Source organism: Nipponia nippon, unplaced genomic scaffold (assembly GCF_047370975.1).
Source record: "Nipponia nippon isolate SJK-2023a ecotype South Korea unplaced genomic scaffold, ASM4737097v1 scaffold_12, whole genome shotgun sequence".
Taxonomy (NCBI): Eukaryota; Metazoa; Chordata; class Aves; order Pelecaniformes; family Threskiornithidae; genus Nipponia; species Nipponia nippon.
Genome location: NW_028262313.1, coordinates 2,629,606 through 2,648,721, shown reverse-complemented (window position 1 = coordinate 2,648,721; position 19,116 = coordinate 2,629,606). Strand labels below are relative to the sequence as shown.

The 19,116-nt window shown below is 39.9% G+C and overlaps 1 protein-coding gene across 2 annotated transcripts in view; it reads right to left on the bottom strand.

The window, feature by feature from the left end:
• Nucleotides 1-1,971: 1,971 nt before the first annotated feature.
• Nucleotides 1,972-19,116, bottom strand: part of LOC104023146 (ubiquitin carboxyl-terminal hydrolase 12) — a 32,628-nt gene continuing 15,483 nt past the window's right edge. Inside the window, exons 3-9 of one of the 2 annotated variants that reach the window (XM_087748379.1) lie at nt 16,297-16,510; nt 15,104-15,330; nt 13,810-13,886; nt 12,840-12,923; nt 11,982-12,179; nt 9,836-9,914; nt 1,972-5,020 (exon numbers count right to left, since the gene is read on the bottom strand). In XM_087748379.1, coding sequence (XP_087604505.1) covers nt 4,919-5,020; nt 9,836-9,914; nt 11,982-12,179; nt 12,840-12,923; nt 13,810-13,886; nt 15,104-15,330; nt 16,297-16,510 — 981 coding nt within the window. In that variant the 3' untranslated portion in view covers nt 1,972-4,918. The remainder of the gene's footprint in view (nt 5,021-9,835; nt 9,915-11,981; nt 12,180-12,839; nt 12,924-13,809; nt 13,887-15,103; nt 15,331-16,296; nt 16,511-19,116) is intronic. The other variant, XM_087748381.1, reaches the window with a different exon arrangement.

The window sequence follows — 19,116 nt, the reverse complement described above, 5'->3', positions numbered from 1 at the left end:
CTCCCTGAGGCTGGATCCAGCTGCAGGCGATGTTTCTCAGCAGCATGGCATCAAAAGCATTTTGCCCTCAATAAATCTGGGCCAACCTATCTAGAGTAATACTTTGGGGGCTCTGATATTTTAAGGCATTCGTAAATCCTTTCTTACCTTTGCCCTTCAGGTCCAACTCCTCCTCTTGAGGTTTCTAAGCCACCCTCCTTTTCAAGGCCCCTGTGCTCCACTCCCCGTCCAAGCTGACACTGGCTCGTGGGTCCAGTCCCCATCGTGCCACGTGGGTCTTGGAGAGCATCTGTTCCTACACCCATCATCTCCCATGTCCCGGATCCACTTCCCCAGACAAGCACATCCTGGCCTGGCACAAGGTGCCCTCATGAAGGGACGAGTTACTGACCACAGCTGCTGGAGACTCTTCGTTTTCATCCAGAGTTAGAATCATGGAATCGTTAAGGTTGGAAAAGACCCTTAAGATCATCGAGTCCAACCGTTAACCCAGCACTGCCAAGGCCACCACTAAACCATGTCCCTCAGCACCCCATCTCCCCGGCTTTTAAATCCCTCCAGGGATGGGGACTCAGCCCCTGCCCTGGGCAGCCTGGGCCAGGGCCTGACAGCCCTTTGGGGGAAGAAGTTTTTCCTAATATCCCACCCAAACCTGCCCTGGCGCAGCTTGAGGCCGTTCCCTCTCGTCCCATCGCTTGTTCCTGGGGAGAAGAGACCGACCCCCCCTGGCTCCAGCCTCTTTTCAGGCAGTTGCAGAGAGCGATGAGGGCTCCCCTCAGCCTCCTCTTCTCCAGGCTGAGCCCCCCCAGCTCCCCCAGCCGCTCCTCCCCAGCCTTGGGCTCCAGCCCCTGCCCCAGCCTCGCTGCCCTGCTCTGGCCACGCTCCAGCCCCTCCATGACCCGCGACGCTCCGCAGCCCATGCCGGCAGGTCTAACTCTGTTGTACATCCAGCCTCTAGCAGCCAGATCCCCCCCCGGCCTAGGGCCGCGTGGTTCTGCTGTAACACCGAAGATTCCCAGACGAGACAGGGCCCGGGCGCACCCCCTCCACACACACGCTGACAGGAAGGCGGGTTCGTGACCATGAGCAGCCGGATGGTAGCAAGGATCAAACCATTTTCTTTAGCAACGCATTGTCTTCAGAATAAAAGGCCGAGATGACCCTCGCGCTATCCCACTTCATTTTGAACCTTACGTACTCTGAATTACCCCTCACAGACATCTAATCCCATTCGGCTGCTGCTTTCAGGAACCGCACACAGCAGGCTGGCTGGGTAGGGGGAAGCAAATCCTGTAGCTAGGACTGATTTTGCAGGAGCGGGAGGGAAGCAGACAGAAGTAGCCGGAAGGTTAATTAGTGCAACAACAGCAAATCCTAGCAGGACTTTACATGTTGAGAATTAATTATGTTTCAGGGGCTGGTTTCCTTTTGATGAATGCCAAGGACTACAACGGGAAGGTTTTCCTTGTCTCAGGGGCCGTTGTTAGTCTATTTTCTTTCTTGCACCAATCAAATACGATTTGTTTTAAACCTATCCTAAACCGAGCTGGCATGGTGACTTTAAAAGCTGCTGCTGGTAACTGGAACACGCCGAGCACAAAGACCAAGTCAAAAACAACCTCTGTTCCCGAAGTCTTGAGGGCAGAGCCTCTCCACAGACAAACCGCGGGATCTGCCGAACTGGAAGGGAAGCAGCGACGCAGGTTGGGTTTTGCTCCTGCTGCTGGTTAGCAGAGAGACGCAGTAACGGCGGGATGGCCTCCAGCCTGGCGCCAGCGCGACGCTCCGGAGAAGACCTGAAGTGACGAGACCAGCCCCCAAGTCCCAGCGTCAATCCTGCCCTACTGGTACGCAAAGCTAAACCCACGTTGCTTCCAGATGTTCCGGTTTTGGTTGTTTGCCCTCAACAAAATGAATTCTGGGCAATACTCTTTCTGAAGTGGCTGAAAGTCAAACTCGTGTCCACTAGAGTTAAAATTAGCTCCATTTATTTATTGCTAATGCGTGACCCAGCAGGACAAGGACCAGACAGTACTTTGGATTTAAAATGTGTTTTTACAGGGCAGCTGTCATTTTCTAATCTCATTTATTTCTGTTGCGTTCTGACCGAGTCCCATGAACTCCTACTCACGGGAGCAGCCTTTGATCACATTTTCCCCTTATGAAAGCGAACTCCAGAGAACGACACAGAAACCAAGACCCATCCCGCAACGAACCTGAAAAGCTCCAAGCCTATGGCACTATTTTTGCTTTTAAATGCCTCTGCTCCAGATCAGTCGGATAATATCTGCAACAAAGTCTTACGGAGTCGGACAGCAAGGGGTAAAGAAGGAAGAAGGAGAAGGCAGGGAACGGCGGGGCAGAGCTGCAGGGGATGCTGAACAGACGAAGGAATAGCGGGAGCAGGGGAGAGGCCCCAGGTAACCTCTCCTCGGTTTACCAGCACATCAGTTACCATCTACGATGCTGAATTATTCGTTTCTCTTGGTTTAAACCGCTTATGCGCGGGTTGTACGCACGCAAGCGCAGCGGGGTGGGAATCCCTCAGCCAGCATGGAGGGAGACGCTAAGGCGAGCCAGCGACGAGCCCGTTACTTTTATTTCTGCCTGGGACTGAAATTCAAGGAAAAGCATTTGGGCCATGTGCCTTTGATCATACATGACCTTTATTGGAGACAGGTGGGGTCATTGATTATACAGAAGTAACATCACACCATTCTCTTCCAATTTAATTCCTTTTAGTCTCCTTATAAATCTGTAGCAAAAGTGCACTTTTAACAGTTTTTAATCTATAGTATATATCTTTCAATATTATCTCTCAGTCAGGTATTTTATTTGTAAAAACGTATCGCCAGATATACAAAATACATGTCTAGTGTACTACATTAATTTTTGTATTTACTGTTTAGATTATTTTTTTATCTCAGTGCTCTTTTTTTTTTTTTATTTTTTGCAAGACTTAGTGATGCCAGGCTTCTGGTAGCGCCACCGGGAGAGGACTCACGGCTTGTGTGTGAATAAGGGGAGAAGACTCTTAGCCAGGAACAATTTTCATACAATAGGAACAAGATGACAAGAACGTCTGCGGTTATTGAATGTGTCTCTTAAAATGACAGTACTCTGTATAATAAAAAATAATTAAAAAACCCAATGTCCGTATTTTATCTTCTGGAAGAGGAGATGTGCCAGGAGGATGGAACCTGTACCCAGTTGGAATACAACGGTAATGATTAATTTGCATTTTGAAGACAGGAGTTAATTGCTAACATGACGTTTCTGGTCATGATAAGAAGAAATGGATACGTACAGCCGCCACAAGAAACTGTTTGTGAAATGCTGTTTTCCTGAGGACGATATTTTGGTAAAATATTTTATATCCTGTACAAGCCACAGAATTGCATAAGTTAAATGTCCTCAAGAACAACAACCACTGGCATACACCATGAAGGGCTGTGCTGGGAACAACCACACAGAGGACAGCTCCTGTGTCACCTAACGAGACGAAGAAAGGAAAATGGGCATTTCCACTGGTAGTTTAGAGCCAGCTGCAACAAGCTTTGGCACGGCAAGAGGACTTCTCGAAAAGAAAGTTACAGAAGATTTTCTGAGATTTCTTACAAACTTCCTTAGTCTTTTCTTTCTAGTTATCCTTGAGATTATAATATACACACACGTAACGGATAATTACTTAATTTCAGTCTTCAAAAGACTAACAATTTCCCCTGTTAAGCAAGGCCTATAGAGGTAAAACAATCAGAAGCATTTTTAGGGGGGGGTATTATGATTCCCAGATCGATACAAACATTACCGACAGATAATGAGGAACGTTCAGCAAGGTAATGCCTGGGTTGGTTGGTTGGTTTTCCTTCTTACTTGTTCATTATCTTGAAGACTTAAGAAGAACCGGATTAGTTACAGAAATAATGCTTCCCTTGGTTAACCCTTCACAATTAGTGCTGTCTCTGTGTATTAGCATAGATTCAAAACGCTAGTTGCATCAGTTTACTGTGTATTGAATGAAACGTTGAACGGATCCTGTTTCAGAACGAGGGCACTTTTGGTTTACGCAATAGCTCCAAGAAATGCTGTCACTTCAAACTTTCTACAGCAACTGGTTGCCAGACATATTCTCCAAACGGTAACTGCTTTTCTGCTCCCCTTAAATCTGCAGCAACGTGGCTCTGAGTCAAAACTTCTGCTTCAAAAGAAAAACGCACAACAGACGAGGCTGAATATGGACAAAGTTCTATACCTTCTGAAGAGGAAACAGAACAGTAAAAATAAAAGTATAAAAAGAAGCAGTGCTGTTAGTGTTATCTAAACCCAAGATAATGCATAACGGGGAAATTTACAATGCTGCAGAGAGAGTTTTTTGTCTGCTTTTTTATAAAAATTACAGACTTGACATTTCCAATATGTCTTAGCTTTGTACTGCTTCTCAAGTCTGAGTCACCAAAAATATCCAGCAACCAGCTGCTGTTCATATCCTAAAATATTCCTTCAGCTGACACTGAATATTGAAATCATTCTGCTAAAATACAGAAAAACGACGATGGTAGAAACCAAGGTATAGCCTCAGGCCAACATTAAATGGTAAAAATTCTACAATGCTACTTTTAAATCTCTTCTTCAGTTCATGAACAAATAAGCAGCCAGGTTTCAAGTAGAGGTAACACAGATTTTGGAAGATAGCACGTAAAAAAAGCCCAGAAAGAAAACTGGAACAAAAGCTCTTCTTGTTACGGCAGTCAGCACTAATCCTCCACGAAATGGCAGGGAGAAACCTTTATTCGCCCTGCTGGATCTGTCCTGGTCCTACAGCAACAATGAGGAACTGCTTCTGCTGTCACAAATATGTTCCATTTGGACATATCTTGATCCCTTTTTTCTTTTATTTGTATACACGTAATCTTTTGTCTTAGTCTCTTGACTGGTAGAAGAGGATATATCCAGATTCTGAGTTTTTGGAAATGTCTGATGTTAACCCATAGAATTCTTCAATGGCCTGGGCATCAATTTTCTGAAAATTAATGAGAGTTATAATTAGCCTCAGTCAAAACACCACCCTAAGAATCCCCTTCCCAGACAAAGCATTATTTTCAGTTCTTGGGAATGATGCTGGAAAGCCACGCAGTATTAATACAACAATATTTCAATATCATTGCATTCAACCAAATACAACAAAACATTTTTTATACTTATTACCTTATTCACTATTGAAAAAAAAGGAAGCCAAGATGAAATAGTAAACCTCTCAGAAGTGGTGCACTCTTAAGCTGGACTATAAAAAAAGGGATCCATGAAAATGGATCCTTAAAAGAGTACATGTCAGTTTTATATTTGCTTTCTCATTCAGACTGGTGTTACCTTTCCTGACTACAGGTTTGTAATGTAAATGAAAAAAAAAGCAGTCACTGGTCAGCAAAGAAGGCTTTTGTACAGTTGGGAGTACATAAGGGCCATCTTGAGCAGATTTAACATTCAGCTAAAATAACCCCAGATTTTCAAGTTCTTGTGACCCTCTGAGAGAAGTCCTGCAAGTGCTACTGGTCGTTATACCACGAAATCTGTGGATCTCATCTGATTATGATCTTCTGGTCTTACCAGAGCTTTCCTTCCTTAGGATTTGCTGGTACAACACCTACTGGAATATTATCACAAGGTTTGTGTTTTAAGAGAAATAAATAATTTTCCATATTAATAGAATTAAATGGTCCGCTTATATTTAAAGTTGTGAACTATGTGCAGAAAAGCAGTTTTTCACCTTATACTCCAACCAGCAAGGCCTGTAGGGCATTTTAAAGGGCTTTTAAAGAGGCAAGTTCTACTTGATCCCACTCCTGAGAACGACTGGCTTCACATTACTGAATATGATTCTGCAGTCAGCAGAGAGCAAGCGTAGAGACCACAACACCGAAATAAAATACTCCCAATGACCCGTGTTACTCAGCACTCCACTGTGTTTTAGTTTAGGACTCTGGATCCACAGAGATGAGAGGCTGAAGTAGCCTGAATTTGTTGTGGAGGACCAAAGGGAGACTTGCCTAAAGTTTCCCTTTGTTCCCCAAGGAGTAAAGTTGAGGAAGCAAAGAAGAGGCTCTGGGTTGAACACCACCTTTGATCGTGAGAGGGAGCAGCGGAGACCGATTTGTGCTTCGATTTTAAAGGAAAGGGACCACGCTATGACTCCATCAAGGAGCCTCCTCAGCTACAGAATCCCTCTGGCAGCGTGCTAACTCATTGCTCACTGCACAGACTTCGGCATCACCAGCACACACAAAAGCGCTGGTTTCTCTAAGTGGCACTGCCAGACAACCTGCAAGTTTAGGCCATCCTTTTCCCAGCCTTTTTGAAGCACAAAAACCCCAGACATAGTAAGTTTCCAGAAGATGCATCAACTGCAGGACAGAGCTGCAGAAACTCTCCCTTGAATAGTTTTGTTAAACACTTTCTGTTAAAAAAAAAATACGGGGGGGGGAGAAAACCCCAAACAGATGTTTTCTTTTTCTCTCTTCTCCATTCAAGGACTTCAGAGAAGCTAAATACCATACTGTGGGCTTTTGCATTTTCACGCAATTTATTAACATAACATCTACTACAAACCGTTAGATACACATTTTAACAGAAAAATAGCAAAAGAACATTCTTCAGCCCTTGTAATATATTTAGCAAACAACTCAAACATGTTTTATTTTAAGTGCCAACTAACTTGCCATGCAATCCAGTCTATTTCCACTACTCATTTTGAATGCAACTCAAAGATTTGATATAGATTAATTCACCCTACAGATATTTTTAGTTTCATCACGGCAGAACTGACTTCCTTTTTAAATTTCACTATCCACAGAAAACACAGTGGAACTTAAAGAGGATTATATAGACGCTATTCTTCCCATCCTTAGCTGACCACATATATCGTGGACAGCAAAGTTTTACCCAGTTGCAGCTTTAGAGTAACAACCAGTTCATGGTTTCACAACTACTTTTAGGATTCTGCAGCCTCACCTGGCACTAAGATGGTTTTTCTTGCTAACTGAGCTTAAATATCCTTTGCTCATTTCCAGACAACTATTCTGGTTCCCCAAACCAAATCTTTTTCTTGCATACCATTCCTAGCATTCAAGTGAATGCCGCCAATCTCTGAACAAATATTTAAGTGAAGCCATGCAATCGTTCTCCCCCTTCTCTCAATTTGGAGAACTCCCTGGATGGACACTTTTCCCTCTCTGTTTCAGATAAACATTGTCACTGTGCTGTATCACTTAGTTGCTCTAATGACAACACGTCCAATTAGCCAGAGATCATTTACTCAGGTTTCTCAATTCATTTTGCTTGGCGCAGTATCCCATTTGGACTGATTTGCCTCCTGGATTTGATGTAGTTGCTTTTCAGATACGCTGTAGTCTGTTTGGTTATCATCTATTTTCAATTTAATTGAAAGTTGGCCTTCCAACCAAATCCAAATAGATAAACAAACATGACTTCACCACTTTCGACATTTAGTAGGTAATAAGGATAAACTACTTCCTATTGACAGTTCAGAGCTATTAATTCATATCACTTGCCAAAATTGCAACAAAGCGTTTTAACTGTATTTAAGGGGAAAAAGCTTTCTCCTGTGTTCCCTTTCAATTGCAATACCTGTATACAGGTACAAGGGCTTTGGGCTCATCTTCTGAAGTCCGCTGACTAATACCTGTTTTGTTATATAGCCAGCTCACACCGAGAATGTTAAGTCTCCAAAGCTTAAAAAAAAAAAAAATAAATTTAAAAATCTGCTTTCATGCTCTTAAGAGTCTCTGAAGAGCAAAAGGCTCCTGTGGTTAGCCCTAAAACCAGAAACTTATGCAGAATTCATGTTTTAGGGGCTTTGGGGTTTTTTTTGCCGCTCTGTTTTTGAGGACAACCTCTGTAATGTCATACGTAGCAATGTGTTTCCTGTGGTGTCACCTTAAGGCCAATCACAAGCAGTTTGAAAATAGTACTTGGTCAAGTTCAGGGTAGATATTTAAATCTCTTTAGGCAGCAGAGGGAACTCACAGAAGTAGTTGGGGCTTTACTTCACTTTCTCAGTGAAGAGCCTACAGCACTAGTAAAGAACTAGTTCTCAAGAGCTGATGACTAAGTGGGGAGAGAGAGAACAGAAAACTGCAGCTACTTCTTCCAGCAGCCTGTAGCATCAGGGGAGGAAGAGCAGTCTCCACTCTCCTGTTCGCCTTGATCACTGAATCACCAGAAATTCAGGCAAGTTCTAGCCGGTCGAGGAAAGAGAAAGGTTGGTACTTCCTAGACAGAGTGAGATGAGATCTAAGCTTCATGTTCCTCACACGCTTAGAAGGCAGGAGCGGCTACAACGGATAGTCAGTGAAGAGATCCTCTGGGGCAAACCCAGCAGGAATTCTTATGCTACGCTCTTCAAAGCAGGTCAAGGCGCAACCGTTTATCGGAGAGGGGCCAATGATTTCAAATGACTCATGTGCAAAACTCTCATGCGCAATTTTTCATGCCCTCCACCGGTAGGAAAAACAAAGCCTAAATTTCACAGAAAACAAATTAACACGTGTGAACGCCAGCCAGGGAGAGTCTTCTAGCAGGAAAAGGAATCTGAAACCTCTGGATCCGCAGCTGGGGCAGAGGTAGTGCTACAGGACGGGGCTACATTGCTAATCCTAATCAAGACAGTGAAAACTCGAAGAACCATGGGAGACACAAAAAGTAGAAATTTCAGATCAGAGAGCTTTATTTTTACAGCATTTTAGATAAAGTCTGTAAAAGAAGACGAACTTAAAAAAAAGAAAGCCATGATTAAAGTCAGAAAAGCAACTTAAAGGGGAAAAAGCATCCCCTCCAGGAGAGAGGAACTACATTCTAGCTTACTTGTGACAGCTCCTTGAATTTATTGTCCAATAACAGACAGCGCATATTTAAAAGCTATGTTTTGGCACATCTGTAAAAGTGCCAGCAGTGTTTGCAGATAAAAAGAAATTCCGTTCTGACCTAAAAGCTAAGGTACAACAGAGAGTGACTGATAGAAAACAAAAATAGAACAACACGATGGTTATTTTACATCTACTTTTAAAATGTAAAGTTTATCTCCTGGACAGAAATGACAGCGAATACTTACATTTAAGAATACTGAGGTGAACATTATTTCCAAAATTAGCTGACACAATTACATATTTTGGCCATAACAGAAACAGGGGAAAATAACCCTCAAAATATAATCATGGGAGAAAGGCAACTGTTCTTGGTCATACAAGCTATCTAAATCACCAGAGAGTCACCCCTGATGCTCAAAGCTAAGCAAAGATAAAAAAAAAAAAATGGAGAATGTACTACATCTTCTTTATATCGACACAAGCAAGGATTTTGCTGTACCTATTTAGACATCAGGCCTTAACCTTGACTATGAGATGTCAGAGGCAAACAGTACGTTTTCATCTTTACAAAAAGCAGTTCTACTGTGGTATTTGTTCTACTGTTTGATATTTGCTTAATAATTATGTGAAATACATGGATATATAAATATTTTAGATATTAGTCTTTACAGATATGTTAGTAGAAAAGTTAAGGAAAAATTTGCTTGAGCAGACTGTTTAAACATTGTTATTACTGTGTCAATACAGCCCTCGTGTTGGTTTGCCCTTCTCCACACTACTTCTATAACGGAGATGCACACAACTGCTGAAGTTTACCTTTGAAATGTCCAGAATTATTCTGTGCACATGTTTTGCTGAAATACTTTCACAGGTGCAAAAGCTAATCCCAGACATAAAAACCAAGCTGGAGAGTGATGCTGTCTACACTTGTTTTCACCATGTAAAAGCATACCTACCTCTACAATGTCATCATCAAACAGCAACCAAAAGCCATGGCTCTTCACAATGGTGATATAATGTCCACGATTTGGACCACTGTCAGAAAAAAGGGTTGAAGACTTATTACTCTTGTGCCTACAAAGGCAGGACCACTGCTTTCCCACATGACTCTAGCTATTACTGGCAGAATTAGATTTCCCAGCTCTTAATACTGTCTAATACTAATAATATTCATAACATAATAATACTCATAACATTGTTTAGGTTCTAAGACTTTGCCAAATTGCTTGAATTAAAATTTCTGTCTTTGCTACTTGCCAAATACAATACATTCAAAATACACAGTTTCGTAAATATTTTAGATAGTCGTTCATATATTTCACGAAACAAAATTAAAAGCCAGTTATCTCAATCACTGTTTTGTCGCATTCACCACTGCTGAGTATTTTGACCACTGTTCAAAAATTTTATTAACTGTCTGTCTGAAATATTTTATTTGCACAGGAGATTTTTTTTTTTTACATGTTTTTAAAGTGTAGTTTAGCCTATGGCTGACTGCAGACAGGCTTTCTGCAACTGCTCTTCCCAGTTTTCCAGTGGCTGTTTCCCAGTTTCCGATTCTATCACCTATATCCTGAACGCTTACCTTGAAGGGAAGGGACACAACAAAACGACCTGACTCAAAGGGAGACGGATCTGCAGAGTAAAGGCAGGCAGATTGCCCTGGAAAAGTAGTGCTTTGGGAGAATAACCTACATGGATGGAAAACTATGAGCTATCGATCTACTGACCTCAAATTGTGAGAGAACAGTCCAGGGACACAGTGAAAAAGAAAACTTTTTCTTCTTTCCCCCTCCCTTACTTTTTATTTAGCACCTACATAAGGCTTTAAAACAAGCTATATTCCTATCAGCTTTAGGCAAAAGAAAATACTCCTCTAGTCCTTCCAGAATTAGTGATAAACGTAAACACACAACCTGTCACAGAAGGAAACTTCTTTGTTTAGAGCAACTAACAGAAAAGTAAAACTATAAGGGCAAAGTATTTAAAACAAGTTCTGAGAACTCAAATATTTAGAAAATATAGTTTATCTGAAGTCTTTGGTAAGTTCCTAGTAAGAATTGAAACCAGAAGAGTCAGAGGACTCCTAACAGCCCCATATAAGACAACAGGTTTGAGAAGAAAAAGCAAAGACATTTAATACATCTAAATTATTAATCACCATTGTTAAAACATGTAAGTGTAGTATAAGTACAGCAAATTAAGAATCTACAGAAGAAAATGCATAGAATGAGATATTAAAAAGATAAAAATAAATAAAAAAATAGCACAACTGTACCACAACAGAAATCACCTAGCATTATATGGAGTTTATTTATACTAAATCTATGCAATATTAGTGTGTTGATTATATTGTCTTGCTCCTCACAAAGATGTTTCAAAACATTTGTGTGCTGTAATAACTTATTACTTTAAAACTCACACTTCCAGAATACTTTTATTCCAGTTATAAATATTTTTTGCCTTCCATGACTGCTTTTTTCCTTGAAAATGCTTAAAAGTTTTTCCTCTTTGCTTTTAAAAACAGAATTAAAACCATTACAACAACAAAAATTTAATAAAGAGAAAAAGGCTATTTTAAAAAATCAGCAGTACACAGTTTATTCCACGTGGTGGCACCAGCTTCTAAAAAAACTTCAATGATTTAGCAAGTAGCGACACGAGACCTGTAACTTAATTCTATTTCAGTAAGTGTTTTTCCAGGATTTGCTTTTATTTCATTTAGGTTTCCTAGAAAGTAGGGTTGAGGGTGGGGTTTGGTTGTTTTAATTTTTATTATTTTTTTAAAGACTGCTTTTACTCTGCTACAGCTCAAAGAAACAACTTGTCTGAATTGCTGCCATATTTGAAAGTTGGTAAAAGAGCAAACCTGTGTACTCAGAAAGCAAAATGTAGAACACTAAAAAAGTTGTAAAAAAAGAGCAAAACACACTTTTAAAAAAAAAACAACAGAACACCTTTCAGAGAACTAGCTCCGACACTGCTTAGCATGCTCCCATATCATCAGCCACTGTCCTGTTACGAAATGGCATATGGATGACAGACTCCTTTTAAAGGTCAAGAAAAGGCCCTTAAGGTCCGGAAAGCATAAAACCAACATACCTGCCACAGTGAACAACTACAGCCACAAGGTCATACATTCTGTCAGGATTTGTAGCATCTCCTGAAGTGTTAAAGAGCCGGAGCTCCAAGGGAAAGACTACACGGTAGGAGAGTTTGGTGTATCGATGCAGCTGGTCCATGTATTTGAACCTTTTTAAGTGCAGAGCTAGAATCATGGGCAACTTTTTCACTCTCATTCTGAACCACAAAAATACGTTAAACAAAGAACAAGGTATTAGCAAACCACCTAAAACAAAGCTTTGTTCAAAAACAGTTTCAATATGAAGAAGCTTCTTAAAAGGCATCTAAAATGTTGATGAAGACTTTCAAAAGGCTGCTTTTCTCATGTATATTCCAGTGAGAACAGGCAATATTTATTCTGAAAGATTAAATACACAACTGACATCTGAATGCAGGACAACCGTCTATGTTGAAAACATCAATTTTTCATCATATCGATGGGAAGAAATAGATGGAATAAATCTGTTTTGCTGTGCTGGCTGTGACCAAGTATGAGGTGAGAAATAAGATTTTTTTTATACAGCATTCATAGTGAAAGCAGATTGGATGGTTTTCAGTGGCTTTAAGCTGATTAATGCTACCTGGGGAAAATACGAATGTCTGGAAGCACCAGATATCAGCTCTTCTGGGAGGAATACAAAATTAATCTCTTCCTTTCTCTCTGATAAGGTTGCCACAAAGTTACTTGGTCTCTCCACTTTTCTTCACTCCCTTCCCCACCAAACACAGACCTGAACAGTCTCACATTTTCTTTTTACTGAATTCACAAGGTGCGTTTTTCCATCGGCTGCCCATTTTAAGAGAACATTTATATTAGCCTGAATATTTGAACCTTACCTTTTCTGTGCTTCCTGTTTACTGCGGCACTGCTCACAATAGTATTTATATTCACTGCATAGAGTTTCAGTATTACTAAACCCTCTGTGGAAATTAAAGAAAAGTCAGATAAGCTAATAATGCTGAAAAAACATAACGTTCACACAGAAGATGAAATTCCTCTTATTCATATTGCTCATACCTCCCAAACACATTTCAGAAGTATTTGTCCCAGTCTTGGGATGTAGTATCAAAGTTCAGCTGGCGAAATCTGGAAATTACACCCTCAAGTATTAACTGCGTATTTTCTGGGCAGCAGTCAAACACGATAGGTAATAAAGAGCAATAAGGTGATTGCGTTTTGTTTCCAGAGGTAGCCACTCCATGTTTTCTTTGGTGGCAGACATTAAACGTTAAGACCTATAGCCATTGACTACCCAAAGTCTGGATTATCTTTCAACTCCTAGCAATTAGACATCCATTATCAGCTATTCAAAAGGCAGATGCTATATGCAACTTGCAGTATCCTAGCAGCTGATAAGCCTTGGATCTAGCAGTCAAATACATGGAGTAAATTTCTATAAGCAAAAAAAACCAAACCCAAGCTTGACCGCAAACATCAGGACCAGACAACTGAAATGCAATAACACTATTAAAATAAACAAAATTTTATTACGAAACCAAACATACCATGTTTAGTTTTCATAAAACCTGACTATATGAAGTAACAAATTAAAATCCCCATAAAGGAAAGTGAAAATCAATCTTACATAGCACTAAGAAACCATCTTACTCATTAACTACTAAAAACCACTAAGAAACTAGCCGCTTCAAAAAGCCACGATAAAGATAAAGTGAACAGCACTCTGAAGAGAACATATTTTACCGTAAGTCAAAGCCTACAACTGTTGCACAATAGAGCAACTAAGCTAGGCTCTTTCCTTCTGACCAAGGGCAGGTGTTTTTTCCACTCACAAATATTTTCATTTACCTTAGACAGTGCGTAATTGATGTATTTTGTTCCACATCAACCGATAGATCCAGAAAGTCCTCATCTTTGCTACTAACCTTGAAAAAAATAAGAAGAAATATTTCATAACAGTTTAGAACTGGCAGATTTCCTTTAACCATTTCTGGAATGGTGCAATGTCCTCGTTGCAAGTAGAGACCTTTGTGATAAAAAAATAAATATATACACACACACAGGGGCCCTTTCTTGAGGTAAACTAAAACTGAAGAAATAAGCTGATGTGTTGTTACAATCCAGAGAGGAATATAAAAAAAAGCCCAAACCCAGAAAAAAAACCACAAAAAAACCAAACCCCCAAACCTTTCTTGCAAAGCATCTCTCCCCCCTGAGACTTCAAGACACATCTTCTTACTTCACTGGCAAAACCAAGTTTTTAACCACGCAGAGGTCTCAGAGCTGGAGAAGCTTTAACCGTATTCCACTCTGCTTTGTAGACCGATACAGCTTTCTGCTGCATTTCAGAGTTTAGCAGTAAATACTTATAGGAAACGCAGAAACAGGCAGATGGGTTTTCAATTAAATGGGTTAGCAGTTAGGAAAACCATCTTTCCATTTGTGGAACAGTCACATTTAATTTCAAAATTCTCGAGACAGAATCTTATTAATGTCATTTTTAGAGCTTCTATTCACCATATAGCTGTAACATCAGATTTAAAATGCCAAGAACAGTCATTTCAGTTGTAATCACTTCTCTTTTTTTCTCTCTCCATCTGGGTTTTCATTTTTTTAGAAATATTAAATCAGACACAGCACATGGCTAACTACAAATTCCTGGTCTGAAGGTGGTGTGGTTCTTCTAACTCTAGACTTTGTGCACTTCTTTTGCTCTCAAATAGAGTGGCTATGGACCAGCACCAAGAAGCACAGACTTCCAGTTCAAGAAATTCAGTTAATCCCAGAGTTAAATAAATAGTGAGCAACTCTCATGTAGAAACACAACATAAACTATCAATCACTGACACAGGAAATAACATGAAGACAAAAAGGCAGCTTATATCAGCCAGGTGCAGACTGCCTCGATGGAAACAGGGAGGAGGAACAGAAAAAACACTATGCTTTTTCTGAGAAACATACCTTAATGAGTATTGGTTTGAACATAGAGGTGATACAGTCATAAAATAGGCTATGCTCCATATTTTAATAGAGAGAGTGCAATTTCATCTATCCTAATAAATGAAAAAGTGTGCTTAGTATTAGGGAAAATGATCCAGAACCTGTGAAAAATCTAAGAGGTTTTGTTTTGTTTTAAACGTACAGCCTCACAGTTAAGACATCTGGTTTCATTGGTTAGTGTTCCTTGGAAGATTTCATGGACCCACGTCAGATCAGTCTTGTCTCCTCCTTCACTCTCAATGCTGCCGTTCTGGAGTTTGCCATTCTGCTTCTCCTGCTTCTTCTCTTCTTGTAGTAAGTCAGCAATAGTGTTAAGTAGGTAGTTTAGGAATTCATGTGCATCCTGCTGCATATAATTATCAAATAATTCTGGAAAGGAAGAGATCAAGGAGAATGAAAAAATACAGATACTTCATAATATCAAGTTACTATGCTCTTAGCAATCAGTGCGTGCCCTTCCCCCTTCTCTACCCTATTACACAATTGTGGGTTACACTGTTAAGAGTCTTTGAAGAACTGTACTTTGTTGTTCTCGCAACGGATATTAGGTTACCCTCACCTATTTCTCAGGTTACAAGAAACAGGCAGCTGAAAAATAACATAAAGGAAACCTAGTTTGGGCATTTATTGGAACTGATGAAAACCATGATTGGTTTTTAGGGTTTTTTTTGTTGTTTGTGGGGTTTTTTTCTTTGGGGAGGGAGAGAAATAAAGTAGTTCAGCTGTGTTGCCTTCAGCCATTAGTTCATTAAGTCCAGCATCAAGGGGCAAAAATCCCCTATTACAAGTTTGTTATGTTTTGAAGTTCAAGCAGAGATGATAGATCAACATACAGTGCTCTGCCTCACACAGCAGCCCTGGGAAATACCCGCTAGTTCTCAGCATATGGAATTTATCCTACCACAAATCTAAGAAAGCAGGCCAAGGGTGGATAAATTTCCTTAGGGACTTTAACTTTGACCAACTCCGTGAGGTTTGTTTAGCCCACGACAATTTCTAGCAATGACCCAAAGCGTGCTGACTTGCAGCAGACCTCCACAGAACATGATGCCAACGTGGAGTAACTGGAGTACTGAGACTTGTGCGCACGCTCTGTTCTTGGTCTAAGCAAGTATGGAAACAAAGAGATCTAGATAATCCTCTTACGACACAGCACAGTTCCGATATAATCTCTGTTCCTATGCTACAGAGGTGGTGAAATTCACACCACAAACAGGAGTTCAAAAATCTTCCAGAATTCTGTTAAAACTTGACAATTTGGACTCACTTAAAAAGGAAGTTGTGTTTATGTTGTATATGCTCAAATCTGCATAAAAACTTAATTTATTCATTTACCATTTTCTTTCCTCAATCGGGAAATAAATTTCTTGGGTGGGATGACTCCCACCTTCTTCTTTTGCGTAGCAATACTGTTGAAGAGATCAGAGAGGCATGTCAGGAGGCTTTCCTTCTTTCGAGGCTGCACTTTGTATGCCAAAACTTTTTCCCGAAATGGACGACAAAAATAAAGTGCCTGTAAGACTGAGTTGCAGTAGCAGGTATTGCCGAACTGGTTAAAACAGAAGGAAAACAAACATTTTCATATTAGGTCCATTAAAAAGTAATACAAGAGGTTGCTCATTAAGAATGTCACATACTGAAAATGGAAAAGTCATCGGTCAGAGTGCATTTATTGGGGAAATACTAGTAGGCATGGTGCAAAAGACTCATCCTTGTATCATCACAGCTGGCAACCGCAAGAAAAGGAAGACAACGGTCACAGCGATACTGGGCATACACACACAAAAAAGCAGGAAACCACTGACAAACCAAAAATCCAATTGAGGGCTCATCACAGAATCAAAACTTCTGGAGACACAGCATGCTGCTGATGCTGATAGGGGAGATCCTGCTGATGCTGATGTGGAGGGGTGCCAGTGGTACAGCAGAACAGAGGGACAAGAAAACAGAAAAAGGAAGGGACAGCATCCATCAGGACCACTGCGTCTCAGCCGTATTATAGTAACAAGAGCTCAATACATGAATTCATGGTAGATTTGCCTGTGTCAGATATACAAAGTACTTCTCAGAGATAGTTAGCAAGGTATATGTTAAATATTTCCTGTTTATAATGAAATCTTAGGAGAAGTACATGATGCAGGCAAATTCAAAGAGCAGCTGGTTTACATCTGCCATATCTGCAGGCAGTGTCATTTCAGAGAAAGGAGGACAGCGATAACAACTTCCAGAGGCAGTGTTCCACATTGCTTAACGAGAAGAAACACTCAGACCACTGAGATATTAGCCTATCATCCACAAGAAATACACCATGGGTTTGTGAGTTGTTTCTTTGCAACTTATTGTGCAACTGTACTGTGCAATGCTGTTGCTTCAAAAAATGTGAAATAAATTCTGGGTTTGCCAGTCCCCAGTATTCTGGTAATGAGATTCTGCATCTCAAGAGCATTGACAGCAAAGTATTTTAAATAAACAAAATGAGCATACAAATCTGACTACAAAACACAGACTATTTTGTTAAGTGGCACTCGGAGAATACAGCCACTACTGTTTATGAAAATTTGGTGCGATTACTGTAGCAGAATGATTTTAAGTTAATAATCAGTTTGCTGACTGAAAGAGAAAACTGACCGTTTAATTCATACAGCTAAAAAGGTTACAGCTTTATAGTTACATTAACATTAATTTATACCATATGCAAACAACATGGAACAACAGTTAAAACTTAGTGACATTAGGACAACAAATATGCAACAAACACGTGAATTAGGACAGAACCTGACCCATATGCTTGTTAGTGACCTAAGAAAACAAACAGGCATCATGATAACTAAATTTGCATACAAGACAAAATAGGCAAGAGAACTACCAAAAGTCTGAGTAAATATTGTTTTCAGATGAGGTATATATTTGTCTATAATAATCCCAGGAAACTAAGAGACAGAAGAAACTAGAAATTAACCAACTAAAAAAAAAACAAACCAAAAAAGGAAGGTCATGGTGCATCTTAAGTCAAAATAGCCTACAAAGCAAGTAGTTAATGAGATTTCAGGACTATTCATGAAGAAATCATGTCAAAAAGCATGAAATCAACCGGTTATACATGTCCTGCTTTGATGCTACCCATACAGAGAGAAATTATTAGAACCAAACTAAACGCAAGAGTTAAAGGAGTTAAAGAATTAAAATTCCATCCAAACAGCTTTAAAAATTCCTGACAGTAAGATGCAAGATGCTTTGCAGTAGTCAAACTGATACAGCGAAAAATTCACTTTATGGCATGCTTTACGTTTTAAAAATTTTCTTCTAAATAGCACTGCAATTCTCTTTGTTTGCTACCACGTTTACATAAAGTAATGTGGAAGAACTTTTATTCCTGAAAGCAATATCTTGCATGCTAGCATTTTAGATATTTTATTGCATGCCAAGTACTTTACAAAAAGACCATGTGATGCATTTTATTTCAGAAATTCTGGCTTTTTTTCATGTTAGAACAAAATCCTTCCATCTTTGAGCAATTAAGGGCCTTGGGAAACTTCTGAATATCTCAATTATTGATCTACCCTTCTCTGTATTAGAGAGAGTTCTCCCCAAATACACAGTATTACATAGCAGTGTTACACTTTTAAACTGCAATCAGTTTGCACTTAGAAGTACAAAGTAGTCAGATCTTTCCAATTATGACCTTAACTTTGCTAGAAATTCTGCCTAAAAAAAAAAAGAAAGAGGGCTCTAAGCATTTGTCTTCGATAGAACCCCAAAAACCAGGTTGGCACGGCAGTTCTCAATGGGCTGATGAATATTTCCAAACCTGGAGCTACATGCATAGATCAAACACACAAATAGTGTATAAAGCCTAATGTGACCTAAAACATAAAGGAAAAACAGGTACAAACAAGTAGGTTTTACAATCTTTTTGCCATGGTTCCTCTGGTATAAATAAATATTTTAAATAGATGCCAGAACATAGGGATTTTTGCTTAAAACTAACTGTATTTTGAGTCAACATTACCTAACCTCATAAGAACTGTAAAATGTTACACTTCGAATGTAAAAATACAGTTTGAAGGCTTATTTTAAGATAGAAGCTTTTTAAAATGAAAACTGAGATGAAATTCTAGAATGAAAACATTGGTCCATCCCTCCTGCACTTCAACA